Below are 15591 nucleotides of genomic sequence, written 5' to 3'. Positions count from 1 at the left end.
GTTGATGCATTGGTTTTAATTTCCAAAACTCCCTCAATTCGGGTAAGGTCCCGTTAGACTGGAAGATAGCAAATGTAACTCTGTTATTCAAAAAGGGAGGGAGACAGAAGTGAGAACCCACAGGCTAGTTAACTTAACATCTGTTGTAGGGAAAATGTTAGAAGCTATTACTAAAGAAGTTATAGCAGGGCACTTGGATAAGCTCCAGGTCATCAGGCAGAGTCAACATAGTTTTGTAAAAAGGAAATCATGTTTTACCAACTTATTGGAGTTCTTTGAGGAAGTAAATGTACTGTGGATAAAAAAGGAGCTGATGGATGTACTATACTTAGATTTCCAGAAGGCATTTGATAAAGTGAAACATCAGAAGTTATTACGGAAAATAAAAGCTCATGGTATAGGGGGTAACATATTGGCATGGATAGAAGATTGGCTAAATAACAAGAAGCAGAGAGTTGGCATAAATGGGTCTTTTTCAGGTTGGCAAGATGTAACAAGTGGTGTGCCACAGGGATCAGTGCAGGGATCTCAACTGTTTACAATTTATATAAATGACTTGGGTGAAGGGATTGAAGGGATGGTTGCTAAATTTGCTGATGACACAAAGATCAGTAGGAAAGTAAGCTGTGAAGAGGACATTAGAAGGTTACAAAGGGATATTGATAGGTTAAGTGAGTGGGCAAAGATCTGGCAATTGAAGTATAATGTGAGAAAATATAAAATTGTCCTTTTTGGCAGGAAGAATAAATATTATCTAAATGGTGAGTGATTGCAGAATTCCAAGGTGCAGAGGGATTCTGGTGTCCCACTGTATGAATCACAAAAGGCTAGTAGGCAAATACAGCAAGTAATTAGGAAGTCTAATAAAATTTTATCATTCATTACGATGGCAATTGAATGCAAAAGTAGAGAGGTTATGCTTCAGTTGTGCAGGGCCACCTGTTTCTACATTTGGAGTACTGTTGGTCATTGGTCACCTTATTTAAGGAAAGATGTAAATGCGTTGGAAGCGGTTCAAAGAAGGTTGACCAGACTAATACCTGGAATGGGTGGGTTGTCAGACTAGGAATGATTGGACAGACTAGGCTTGTATCCGCTGGAGTTTAGAAGAGTATGAGGCGATTGGGTTGAAACATATAAGATCCTGAGGGGTCTTGTCAGGGTGGAAATGGAGAGGATGTTTCCTCTTGTGGAAGAATCTACAACTAGGAGTCACTGTTTAAAAATAAGGGGTTGCCCATTTAAAACAAAGATGGGGTGAAATCTTTTCACTCAGAGGGTCATGAGTCTTTGGAACACTCTTCCTGAAAAGGTGGTGGAAACAGAGTCTTTGAATATTTTTAAGGTAGAGGTAGATAGATTCTTGATAAGCAAGGGGGTGGATGGTTATCGTGGGTAGGTAGGAGCTTCGAGTTGAAGTTAGTCAGATCAGCCATCATCTTATTGAATGACGGAGCAGGCCTGAGGAGCTGAGTGGCTGACTCCTGCTCCTAATTCGCATGTTCTTATGATGCTCTCAGTACTATTGTGCAAAAGGTCTCAATTCAAGCACCATTTTCCATAACCTAAAATAAATTCTTTACCAATTTTTAAGTATTCACATGCCATCCAAGAAGCGGGAAATTTTCCAGTGATCTGTTACAAAGGTGTAGGGACTTTTCTCCCATTTTTTGAATTTGGAAAATATAGATTGAGTATCGTTTATCCGTAAATCCAAAAATCGAACACATCCAAAAACCGCAACTTTTTTTGAACAACTTCAATCTTTAGCACAGGAAGTCTGCGACCCGGGCTGAAAACAGACCTTGCTGACTGCACCTGACCTTTAGCATGGAAAGTCTTTGACTTAAACTGACATGACCTGACCTTTAGCACGGGAAGACTAATTGCACTGTTTACCTTGCGATTTTTGTTTGCACTGTTTACCTTGCAAATCCTCTCCTACAAGCAGAATCGCAAATGGGTAGGAACCTATTACAGGTACCCTGTATTTATTATTCAGTGGTACATCTTACTTTTCTAGCCATTTTATTCACTTTAGACTCTTGCTAGCCTAGGCTTCAGCCATTGAAATATAAGTAGGCCTAGGTTTATATGCGGTTTCGAAAACCGAAATCCGAAATGCAATCAGCCTCAAGGGTTTCAGATAAAGGGTACTCAATCTGTACTTAGTAATTGGGACAGGACTAACAAATCATAGAAAATGGTACTCACTTTTCTGTGATCATGTATAAAAATTGCAACTTAATAGACCTCTCAATTGAGGCTTCTCAGCTGAGATCCAGCAATATTTCTGTGTTAAGTGCTATTTTGTATAGTTAATTTCCACAGACAAATGCATTGCCACATCAGTCCCAATCGATCTTGAATGCTACCTCCATGTATTATTATGGCAGTGTTCTAAATTGTAAGATGATAGTTTACAGCATGGTGGTGAACTCTATTAAACATCGCCTGATGTGGCTGAGAAGCCCCACTCTGGCATGGCAGTCTCTGCTATATTTGCTGCATAGGAAGACAGTCAACCAAGAAGGTGCATGAATTGCTGGCCTCTGTTTTCTCTGGGCCCTCTTCTCAGCCACCTGAGCTTTGTGAACTATTCACCTCTTCCAATGACTCTCCAAACAGTCAGCCTCCAGAGGTCACAGCCATCAGCAATTGTCTCCCAGTTGTCAGTGTCATTGTCCACCATCTTCATACCTCGCTTGCAGGCGAATTGCAGCAGAGTTCTGGGCACCCAGGAGGTTGTAATCCAGTGGCCAATTCACCATACAGGAAGTTCTTTGGGTATACAGCTCCACTCCAGATTTTTTTTTGTCAGGGTTTACTCCTTTAGCCTTCAACTATTCTGAGGTATCCACATTGCAATGGATCTGTTCACTCATAGCTGGAAGTTTGGTTCATGAGTGAGTGCCAGGGCATGTCCAAATGCCAGTGGGTCTGCACAGTGCATGCCTGGGGGCCAAACCTCCTCAGAGTTCCTCTGAAGGTTTAGCCTGGGACTACAAGGGACCTAGTTTCGGTGTGTCGCCATTAGGGGGCATATCTGAGGACTTGCCAATGGAGAGGCTGTGTACCAACAGCAAGAGACTTAAACATTTGGCTGCCTTTTAAACATTGCTGCTAGCCAGCAATGTGGACTAAAAATGAGGAGGAAACTAGCATACAAAAGTGGAAGGCATGCTAACTCTGCTCTCCTCATCCACACACTAGTTCATAGCAATCTGTTAGACACCTACCTCCTTATAATTACCTTTTTTCTATTAATATTTTAAAGATACTTCTGGAAGATTACTAGATTAGTGATGGCAGGAGCGAAATCACTCACTAATGCATCCTAAATGATTATTCTCTCATTTTAATTTCAATATATGCTTAAAAGCATAGAGAGTTCTGAATTGGCCAAAATATGAAACTCTTATTAACACTATGCTTCAAAAGTTAGAATTTCAGTTCTCTGCTATTGTCCATCACCAACCAAATTTCGTCTCTTTTCAAAATATAGTGAGTCAAGCTCAGACAACATTTGTTTTTCATTCATGATCTGGGATCTTGGGCATGTCAGGGGGAAGAGAGGAGTGGGTTACCTTAGTCCTGCTGTTAGCTACTTGCAATATACAAATATACACTTTCAAGCTTGATTACTGGTTCAGCTCAGAAATGGAAGTGCTAGCAAATTTTAGCTTCATCTCCCATCTCCTCCCCCACACACCAGCCACCTTCCCAATTCTCAGCTTGCAGACATAAGTACTATTAGTGTCCCTGGTCATCCTTACCATGTTCAGCTAATGGATTGGCGCAGATTGTGGATTGAGCCTGGAATTTCTGGGTTGTGGGAGTAGGCGGGGAAATGGCACTAGATGCCTTTATCATTTGGAGAGCTGGTGCAGACACGAATGGCCTCCTCCTGTGCTGTAACAATTCTGTGAATGATACAGATCATTTATCCATCGAGCTATTGGGAGCTTTTTCTGGTTTTATGTCAGAGTTACAATGACATTCTTTTCATATTTAATTTTATGTCTGATTACTCCTTGTGTTTAGTTGATGATGGTGCTGCTGAAAAAGAGACACTGCCAGAATTTGGAGAGGGTAATGACACAGGTGGACTGGTACCAGGAAAATCCCTTGTCTTTGCAACATTGGAGTTGTGTCTCTCTATCCTTGTTCGTCAACTTCCACAATTAAACCCTAAGCTTGTGGGTGCTCCTATTAGCCAAGGAAAGCCTCAGCTGTTGTCCGAGGATGGAATTAAATTAGTAGCAGCTGCCCTGGGAATTCTCTCTGAACTCACTTCAGTGTGCTCTCCTACAGGTAAGTTGTGCACATGTTGCAAAACTAATTTATATTTGTCTGTTTGATTTTGGTACTTTTGTTTTCAAGCTGTTGATTTTTAAATACCCATATGTTGTATTACGGTCTATATTGGAGCCTTAAGAAATTTTTTCTAATTTGCATTTGCACCATTAGCAAAGCCCACTTTGACTTTGCTAATTAATTTGAAATACTCAGCATGTCTGACAGCGTCTGTGGAGAAAGAAACAGAGTTAATATTTCAGGTTTGCGGCCTTTCATCAGGACTCTGCTGAATATTTTCAGCATTTTTTGATTTTTGTTTCACATTTCCGGCATTCCCCCTGTATTTTGCTTTTGACTTGCTAATGTTGCAGACTGGTGGAAATTCCTGAGAGTGAATAAGATTTAGGTCGAGAAAAATTGTTTCTGATGAAACCTGTTCTTTAATTAAATTGAAAATAATAATGCACATGAACCTATCAAAGGAATACAAAAAAGGATCAATTGCCATTGTGTTGTTCACATGAGGGAAATAACTATTGAGTAGCAATTGCTGAGACGCTATTGTTTTTCACTCTGAACTTCTTTGGATGAAAATTATTCAAAAAGATTTCTGACCTGCGGTTTCTGACAAAATTGTAGTGGAAATTAAAGCATTTTGAAATGAAATTTAAAAATATTTTGGGCAAATTTGCTAACTTAAAATGGCCTTACTCAAGTGAAGACTTAAGCTGAATGTTTTATCTGCATTAATAACTTGACATCTTGTTGTGGAGAGGAATTAAACAATTTATTGAAAGTATATCCAATACATTGAGCTGTTGGACTTGAATGGGAAGCAATTTGCTGTGAATCCCCTGTACCTGTATCCTGAGTGAAATGTTCTCAACGTCTTCTGGACCTTTCTGGCCCTCGTAGAGAAAAAAGATTGTAAGGAGCCTTAACATATCACAGTAAAACAGCGATAAAAAATGTTTTACATTAAAAGCACGAGTTTCACAATTGTGCTAGATAGGGAATTCCTGGATTTTGACTCCATAATATTTAAGGAATGGTGAATCTATGACCAATTCAGAATTGTTGGTTATGTGGTAATAATATTCCATGATGTTTGTTCTCTTATCCCTCTGTGGTAGGTCTGAGAGGGGCTATGCGTGAATGCTTTAGTGAAATGCTGTATATCAGCCAGTAGATGATACATGCTGCAGCCGCAGTGAGCCAGTGGTAGAAGGGTAGAATTGTGTCCTATGGCAGGGGTACCAATCAAGCAGGCTTTGTCCTGAATGATGTAAAGTTTTTTGAGCATTACTTTTCTAAGCAAGTGGTGAGTATTCCAACACACTCAATACTCAATAATTCCAGCATGATGCCACTACCAAACACATCTTCCCTTCAACCCCACTGTCGGCATTCCGTAGGGATTGTTCCCTCCGGGACACCCTGGTCCACTCCTCCATCACCCCCTACTCCCCAACCCCCACCTATGGCACTACCCCATGCCCACGCAAAAGATGTAACACCTGCCCCTTCACTTCCACTCTCCTCACCGTCCAAGGGCCCAAACACTCCTTTCAAGTGAAGCAACATTTCACTTGCATTTCCCCCAACTTAGTCTACTGCATTCGTTGCTCCCAATGCGGTCTCCTCTACATTGGAGAGACCAAACATAAACTGGGCGACCGCTTTGCAGAACACCTGCGGTCTGTCCGCAAGAATGACCCAAACCTCCCTGTCGCTTGCCATTTTAACACCCCACCCTGCTCTCTTGCCCACATGTCTGTCCTTGGCTTGCTGCATTGTTCCAGTGAAGCCCAACGCAAACTGGAGGAACAACACCTCATCTTCCAACTAGGCACTTTACAGCCTTCTGGTCTGAATATTGAATTCAACAACTTTATGTCTTGACCCCCCCCCTCCATCCCCACCCCGTTTCTGTTTCTTCCCCCTTCCTTTTGTTTTTTTCCATAAATTATATAGATTTTTCTTTTTCCCACCTATTTCCATTATTTTAAAATATTTTTAAATCTTTTATGCTCCTCCCACCCCCACTAGAGCTATACCTTGAGTGCCCTACCATCCATTCTTAATTAGCACATTCGTTTAGATAATATCACAAACTTCGACACCTATGTGTTCTTTTGTTCTTTTGTCTGTGACATCTTTTGATGATGATCTATCACTGCTTTTGCCTACAACCACACCACCCCCTCCACTTCTCTAAACCGCCCCCCCCACCACCACCACCACCACCACCACCACCTTAAATCAGGTTATATTTCACCCCTTCCTGGGATTCGCCTAGTTCTGTTGAAGGGTCATGAGGACTCGAAACGTCAACTCTTTTCTTCTCCGCCGATGCTGCCAGACCTGCTGAGTTTTTCCAGGTAATTCTGTTTTTGTTCTGGAACCTTGTAGGTGGAGAGGCTTTGAGGGTTCAGAAAATGAGTCTACTGGTGCTTTAAAAAGTTTTTTTCTATAGACCAGGAGGTCCCATATTTGATTGCAGTTGGCTAAAAGCCACTGGGGATAAGGTGGAGTTCCGCAGTTAGCCTCATGTTGATGAATAAAATCAACCAAGATTTGCACTTTTCATTATCAGCTGACTCCTGCTGGAAATTGTACAAGAAAATCAGGCTCAGCTGTGATGTTGCTTAATATCCTGCTAACACTTATTTCCTTCGCAGAGGTAACTAAAAATTACCAGCATTCATGAAGGTGGCAGGGCAGGTTGAGCAAGTGGTTGAAAAGGCATATGGGATCCTGAACTTTATACAGGGTACAAAAGCAAGGAAGTTATGAAGAACTTTGATAAAGCAATACTTAAGCTTAAGCTGGAGTATTGTATCCAATTCTGGGCACCACAGTTTAGGAAGGGGTTGCAGCCTTTAGAGAGGGGACAGAAAAGATTTATGAGAATGGTTCTGGGGATGAGGTAATTCAGTTAAGTGTTTGATTGGAGAAACTGGGGATGTTCCTCTTAGCGAAGATTTGATAGAAGTGTTCAAACTCATTGGTCTGGGAAAAAAATGTTCCCTTTGGTGAAAGGTGAGAACCAGAGGACACCGATTTTGGGTGAATGGCAGAAGAACCAAAGGCAACATGAGGAAAAACACTTGTGTACAATGAGTGGTTAGGATCTGGAATGCATTACCTAAGAATGTGGTGGAGGCAGATTCAGTGAGGGTTTTCAAATCAAAATTGATTAAGCACTTAAGAGAGAAAATTTATGGAACTAAAGGGAGTGGGTTGCTCTTTCAAAGGGCTGGCATGGTGTTACAAATGCGTGATTTTATAAGATTGTTATGTTTTGGAACTGCGTCTTAAATTTCGTGTCAAGTGGAGGAATAGAGGGGGTCATGTGACTTGTTCTGAATTCTCCTGACAGCCTGTGAGATGCTTACGAACATACGAATTAGGAGCAGGAGAGCCTGCTCTGTCATTCAATAAGATCATGGCAGATCTGAATGCAGCCTCAATTCCACATTCCTGCCTACCCCCGATAACCTTTCACCGGCCCCCTTTCCCGTGAATCAAGAATCTATCTAACTCTGTCTTAAAAATATTGAAAGACTGTTTCCACTGCCTTTTGAGGAAGAGTTCCAATGACTCACAACCCTCTGAGAGAAAAAAAAATTCTCCTCATCTCTGTCTTAAATAAGCAATCCCTTATCTTTAAACAGTGATCCCTAGTTCCAGATTCTCCCACAAGTGGAAACGTCCTCTCCACATCTGCTCTATCAAGACCCCTTAGGATCTTAAAGGTTTCAATTAAGTTGCCTCTTACTCTTCTAAATTCCAGTGGATACAGGCTTAACTTGTCCAGCCATCCCTTATAGGACATCCCACCCATTCCTGATATTCGTCCAGTAAACCTTCTTTGAACTGCTTCTAACTCATTTACATCTTTCTTTAAATAAGGAGACCAGTACTGTGCACAATAATCTAGATGTGGTCTCACCAATGCCCTGTACAACTGAAGCATAACCTCCCTATTTTTGTAACCAGTTCCCCTCACAATAAATGATAACATTCCATTAGACTTCCTAATTACATGCTGTACCTGCATAGTAACATTTCGAGATTCATGCACTAGGACACCCAGATCCCTCGGAATCTCAGAGCTCTGCAATCTCTCACTATTTAGATAAGTTTCTTTTTTATTCTTCCTGCCAAAATGAATGATTTCATGTTTGCCCACATTGTACTCCATTTTCCAGATCTTTGCCCAGTCATTTAACTGTGTCACTTTGTAGCCTCTTTACGCCCTCTTCACAATTTACTTTCCTACCTATCTTTGTGTTGTCAGCAAATTGAACAACCATTCCTTCGGTCCCTTCATCCAAGTCATTTATATAATTGTAAAAAGTTAAGCGCCAGCACTGATCCCTGTGGCACACCACTTGTCACATCCTGCTAACCAAGAAAAGACCCATTTATGCCAATTCTCTTCTTCCTGTTAGCTAGCCAATCTTCTACGTTAGCCAATATGTTACCATCTACACCATGAGCTTTTATTTTCTGCAATAACCTTTGATGCGGCACTTTATTAAATGCCTTTTGAAAGTCTAAGTACAGTACCTCCCTTTATCCACAGCACATGTGACTCCTTCAAAGAACTCCAATAAATTGGCCAAACATGATTTCCCTTTTACAAAACCATGCTGACTCTGCCTGATTGCCTTGAATTTTTCTAAGTGCCCTGCTATTACATCCTTAATAATAGCTTCTAACATTTTCCCTATGACAAATGTTAGGCTAACTGGCCTACAGTTCCCTGCTCTCTGTCTTCTTCCCCTTTTGAATAAAGGAGTTGCATTTGCTATTTCCAATCTAATGGAACCTTCCCCGAACCTTGGGAGTTTTAGAAAATTAAAACCAATGCATCAACTATCTTGCCTCTTCTTTCAAGACCTTAGGATGAAGTCCATCCGGACCTGGAAATTTGTCAGCCCGCAGCCCCAACTATTTGCACAGTACCACTTTCCTGATGATTGTAATTTTCCCGAGTTCCTCCCTCCCTTTCATTTCCTGATTTACACCTATTTCCGGGATGTGTCCTCTATAGTGAAGACCGAAGCAAAATACCTGTTTAATTCATCCTCTGTCTCCCTACTTTCCATTATCAATTCCCCAGACAAGCTTTCTATGGGACCAACGCTCACTTTAACTCTTTTCTTATTTAAATATCAATACAAACTCTTACTATCCGTCTTTATGTTACTAGCTAGCTTTCTCTCATACTCTAATGTTTCCCTCTTTATTAGTCTTTTTTGTCATTCTTTGTTGTTCTTTATATTCTTTCCAATCTTCTGACCTGCCACCTGTCTTCATGTAATTAAATGCTTTTTCTTTAAGTTTGATACTATCTTTAACTTTTTTAAGTTAACCACGGGTGGTGGGCTCTTCCCTTGGAATTTTTCCTTCTCATTGGAATGTATATATTTTGTGTATTCTGAAATATCCCTTTAAATGTCTGCCACTGAACTTCTATTGACATATCCCTTAACCTCATTTCCTTTTCATTCTGCTTTCATGCCCTCATAATTGCCTTTATTTAAGTTTAAAATACTAGTCTTAGATGCACTCGTTTCTCTCAAAATGTGCCTTCGCTAGCAGGCCATCAATTAATTCTATCTTGTTGCACAATACCAGGTCCAGTATAACCTGCCTCTCTGGCTGGCTCCAGAACACGCTGTTTTAAGAAATTACCCCGAAGACATTCGATGAACTCCTCATCTATGCTACATTTGCCCAGTATAATCTGCTCTCTGGATGGCTCCAAAATGCGCTGTTCTAAGAAACTAACCCAAAAACATTCTATGAACTCCTCATCTACGCTACCTTTGCCCATCTGATTTTTCCAGTCTATAGGTAGATTAAAATCTCCCATGATTATTGCTGTACCTTTCTGGCAAGCTCCCATTATCTCTTCTATACGCTGTCCTACTGTGTAGTTACAATTAGGGGACGCTTGGCCTAAATAGCCAAGTGGTTATGCTTGTAACCCCAAGATCAAGAGTTCAAATCTCACAATGGCAAACTATGAAACAATGTAACTTCATCTGAAATAGATGGAAACAGGTTTGTACTCAAAAGAGTTACATCTATGAGGAATCCTGGCTGGAACTGGAGACGAAAGTCACCGCTCGCCTGCAGCGCTGGACAGGACTGCTCCGAGTGCTATCTTACCGGGGTTGAGTTCTGGTCATAAACCAGCTGATCGCCGCCATGTTGTGGTACCAACTGGTCACTCTGACCCCTCCCCCGGACTTTGTCACAAGAATCCAGAAATTTTTAGTCGACTTCTGGGACAAAAGATTGCACTGGGTCGCTGCTGAAGTTCTGAGTCTCTCGCTTAGGGAGGGTGGTCAGGCGCTAGTGTGCCTACGTACACAGGTGGCGACTTCCCGCCTTCAGACCCTGCAGCGATACCTCTACGTCGAGCCTCCTCCTAGATGGTGTGCCCTGATGACGTATTTCTTCCGTCAGGTGCACGGCCTGAATTATGACGTGCAGCTCCTGTTTATAGAACAGCTGGGCCTCGGTGGCTCCTTGCAGGCGTTGCCCGTCTTTTACCAGGACCTGATCAAAGTCTGGAAAGTGGTCGCCTCGCGACGCAGCTCTCCCCCGTCAGGAGTAGCGGCTATCGTCAGAGAGCCGCTGCTCAGGAATCCGCCCCTCCGTCCTTTTCAGTGGTTGGCGGAGAGGAGGGCTGTGGCCGCAGGGGAGACCAGGATCGGGGACGTGCTGGGTGGCGGAGGACTGGGCTGGATGCTCCCACAGGAGTTGGCGCGACGCGTGTCTGTGAGTCTCCAGGTCACAGCCGATGCCATCCAAGACCTGAGAACGGTCGTGCTCGGACCCGACGTTATTTTGGGTCTTGAGGTGGCCCAGGTGCGCGGTGGTCTTCCGTCTGAACGTTCTCCTGTTCGGAAGGAATTCCACATTGGCCCCAAGCCCCGAACCCTCCCTCGGGTGCTGGTGCCCCGCAATATGAGCCGCCTCGGGGACATGCCCTCCGTGCCTTTTGGCACGGCAAAGAGGGGCTTTTTGTACGGACTGCTGCTGCACACCTTCCATTTTCTCGCCCTTGTCCGTCGCCCAGACACGCCCTGGTGTGCCTTGTTGCCGTCCGGCGGCGGAGGCCCCCGATGGGAGGCCCTCTACGGAGGTGTCCTCCCCCTTTCTATCGGGGACCTGGGTTGGAGGGTGTTGCATGCAGCAGTCCCCTATAATAAGAGGATGCATAGGTTCACGGACTCTCAGGACACGTGCCCTTTTTGCGGTCTTGTGGAGTCCGTGGACCATGTATACATAGGGTGTTGTAGGCTGCACTCCCTTTTTAGTTACTTGAAAGACCTTTTATTGATGTTTTGTTTGCACTTCAGCCCCACGCTCCTGATCTATGGGCACCCGGTGCGGAAGGGGGTCGGGAAGGAGGAGGACCTCCTCGTGAACCTGCTCCTGGGCCTGGCCAAGTTGGCCATTAACAGGTCCAGGCAGCGGGCGATCGACGGGGGAGTCCCGCCCGATTGTTTGTCCCTCTTCCGCGGCTACGTTCACTGCCGGATGTCCCTGGAGAGGGAGCACGCGGTGTCTGCTGACACTCTCGAGGCCTTCCGTGCTCGGTGGGCACCGTGGGGACTGGGGTGTTTTGTTGACCCCTTTAAGCACATTTTGATTTAAAGTTTGTAAGGTTCCTTTAAACTTTGTCCTTGGTTTTACAGCTGACCTGAATTAGGGGCTGTGCCTGATTTATCCCAATTTTGTTGATTTGGTTTTCATTTAAAAGATTATCAAGAGTTCAAATCTCACAATGGCAAAATATGAAACAATGTAACTTCATCTGAAACAGATGTAAATGTGTTTGTACTCGAAAGAGTTACAATTAGGGGACGTGTACACCATTCCCACAAGTGACTTCTTGCCTTCATCATTCCTCATCTCAACCCAAACTGCTTCTGCATCCTGGTTTCCTAAACTTCGGTCATCCCTCTCTAATATGCTGATACCATCATTAATTAACAGAGCCACCCCTCCACCTTTTCCTAACTCCTGTGCTTCCCAAATGTCTCATACCCTTCAATATTCAGGTCCAAATCTAAGTAATCCTGCAGCCATGTCTCAGTAATGGCTATCAGGTCGTAGTTATTTATTTCTATTTGCACTATCAGTTGATCTGTTTTGTTTCGAATGCTACGTGCGTTTAGATACAGAGATACAGTTTTGCTTTTGTTATTTTTGTAGCGCCTAGCCTTATCTGCTGATTTACTCTTAGATTTGTACTCTCAGTTCCTTCCTGTCACAGTCTATCACTTCCCACATTAATACCTATCTCTCTTGCCTAGTCTCTACTCTTTGGTTTACCACATCTTCCCAAATTTGATCCCTTGCCCCCACTATTCAGTTTAAAACCCAAACAATCAGTTTAGGACACCAGCCCCAGCATGGTTCAGGTGTAGATCGTCCCAACGATACAGGTCCCACTTTGCCCAATACTAGTGCCAGTGCCCCACAAACTAGAACCACTTCTCCCATGCCAGTCTTTGACCCACGCGTTCATTTCTTTTATTTTATTTGTCCTATGTCAATTTGCATGTGGCTCAGGGATTAATCCAAAAATTGTTACCTTTGAGGTTCTGTTTCTTAATTTGGTGCCTAGCTCGTCATACTGATTATGCAGAGCCTCCTTCCTCATCCTGACTTTGTTGTTGGTGCCTACATGGACCACAACAACTGGATCCTCCCCCTCCCACTGCAAGTTCCTCTCCAGCCCTGAACAGATGTCCCGAAACCCTGGCACCAAGCAGACAACAAAGCCGTCTGGACTCTCGCTCTTTGTTACAGAGAACAGTGTCAATCCCCCTCACTTTTCTGTCCCCTACTACCACTACATTCCTTTTTGCTTACCCCACTTGAATGGCTTCATGTACCATGGTGCCATGGTCAGTTTCCTCATTCACCCTGCAACTCCCACTCTCATCCAAACAAGCTGAGAGAACCTAAAACCTGTTGGACAATTGCAGGAGGCTCACGCTCCTGCACTCCTGCTGTCTGGGTCCCCTTACCTGCCTCACTCGCAGCCACACCTTCCTGTCCCTGGCCGCTGACCAAATCAGAAGACCCTATCCTACGTGGTGTGACTGCCTCCTGGTGTAAAGCATCCAGGTAACTTTCCCCCTCCCTGATGTGTTGCAGAGTGTGCAGCTCAGCCTCCAGCTCTTACTCTGAGCCGAAGTTCCTCAAGCCGTAAACACTCACTGCAGATGTGTTTACCCTGGATCACAGTGTTATCCAGGAGCTCCCACATCCAGCAGCCTTGACATGTCCTGCCATCCTTGATGTATTTTAAATAATTACTTAATTATATTAATCACTTATTTATGTTGCTTTCTTATATATTTTATTAAATTTACCACAAAATTGTGTACTATTTTAAATCTTAGGGGTAGAATAGAATCTACCCACTTGCCAGATACTCACCAGGCAGCTAGCTGTAATAGAGCAACAACCAATTTCTATGGGGTGAGAAAGATATAAAGGGAAAATGAACAACTCCTCCTCCCCGTTGACCGAACTGCCCCTCTCACCAAACTCCCAGGGCAGAATTTTTCCATCGGCGAGCTGGGGGCGGGGCCCACTTGCCAACGTGGAATGACATCATCCCATCCCATTTAAATATTCAGGAAGGCTGGCAGACAGTGCAATCAGCTGTCCGCCTGCCGACCTGTCAATGACCAATTAAGGCCATTGACAGGGTAGTTAAACCAATTAAAGGCCCTGCTCGTCCAACCTTAAGGCTGGCAGGCAGGCCAGGAGCCCCAGCGGGCTTCTGAAAAAACATGAAACCTCATCCACCGGGATGAGATTTCATGTCTGTTTTTAAAAAGTTTAATAAAGTTTTTGTGATATTTATTAACATATCCCATCTTGTGTGATATTGTCACATGAGGGGGACATGTTAATTTTTTTATTTTTCTATTTTTAAAGTTTCAAACACTGTCAGTGCTCTCCCTGAGGCAGCACTTAGTCTCAAGGAGAGGTGCACTTTTTTGTGCGCATGCGCGAAAGAGTGCACTCTTGACAGTTGAGGAATCCCTCCCCTCCTGCACAGGCAGCGCATAGCGCTTCCCATCGGGTGGCCCGCCCACTTAAAATGGCAGCGGGGCCCATTTCAGCAGCGGTGATCAGCTGCCTGCCCGCCCATCAAGGGCAAAATTCTGCCCCAAGTCTTCATTCAGTTAGTCGGCTACACTCCATTTGCCAAGGCTGCACTAAAGAACCCTGAATTTATTTATTTATTTATTTATTTTCACAGTCACACAAGTTTAATAGTCGGAAACACAACTAAATAAAAGAAACAACAACAAAGGAGCCTTCAGAGCTCCAGAGAATCACCGTGCGATGCCTCCCAAGGTCAAACAGCCACCAAGTTTTCACAAGGCCTGAGATGCGCTTCTCCAAGGAGGCGGATGAAGCAGTACATGCAGGGCAGTGAGGGGGGCATATACAGGGCGATTCCAGTGGGCCCCATCTCCCCTACCCAATCCTGAATTTATAGTGAACTGAACTGGGGCTACAGTAACCAGATTCAACCAGTTAGCTAATTAATTACTCAGCTCCTACAACTGAGAGTGAGAAATACTTTCCAGTGACTGCTAATTACAGACTAGATTAGATTTTAAGAGGAAAATTTAAGAACAAAATTAGCACTTAAAACGCCCCTCTCACCAAACTCCAAGCCTTCACTCAGTCAGGTGCACTCCGTTTGCCCTGGGGTGTTAAAGATTAAAGGAGGGGGGTGCCCAGGTTGTTTTACTGTGAAGAAAGTGCAAGGTGTTCATGCTTATAAACAGTGACCAAACATCTGTGCTGATAGTGGATGGACTGTTAGTCTCCAAATCCCTGAAAGGTGTTAGGAATGTCAGATTTTGTAAATGGTTATACTTCAAACTGCCTAGCTTCAAGACAGAATGAAGTTGAAAGTTTAAAGGACAGCTAATTAGCATTTCTATCTTGATACAAGGCCTATTCCTTTGCCATGGAAAAGGGCTTTGAGAGAGGGAGACTATAAAGGAAGCCATTATAAGATAGGCTTCCTGGGTGTTTTCTTAAAATATCATTGAACCTTACAGAGAGTGATTCTGCAAGGACCTGAGAGAGAGAGAACAGAGAGATGATTCGCCACTCAATAATGTCAGTGGGAGCTCACACTCAGATTGAGAATTTAGGAAAGACCGGAAGATTCACACAGCTTTAACTAAAAAGAAGAATCTTCAATTTTGCCCCTCACTG

General features: G+C 43.5%; 1 protein-coding gene across 6 annotated transcripts in view; it reads left to right on the top strand.

Annotated features, from left to right (window-relative positions):
• The window catches only part of heatr5a (HEAT repeat containing 5a), a 181100-nt gene that overhangs the window by 138744 nt on the left and 26765 nt on the right, over positions 1-15591 (top strand). For all 6 annotated transcript variants that reach the window (XM_041214493.1, XM_041214495.1, XM_041214496.1 and 3 more), the window contains one exon: positions 4045-4314. In XM_041214493.1, coding sequence (XP_041070427.1) covers positions 4045-4314 — 270 coding nt within the window. The remainder of the gene's footprint in view (positions 1-4044; positions 4315-15591) is intronic.

This window comes from Carcharodon carcharias, chromosome 20 (genome assembly GCF_017639515.1).
Source record: "Carcharodon carcharias isolate sCarCar2 chromosome 20, sCarCar2.pri, whole genome shotgun sequence".
Taxonomy (NCBI): Eukaryota; Metazoa; Chordata; class Chondrichthyes; order Lamniformes; family Lamnidae; genus Carcharodon; species Carcharodon carcharias.
This window is presented reverse-complemented; position numbering and strand designations above follow the sequence as displayed.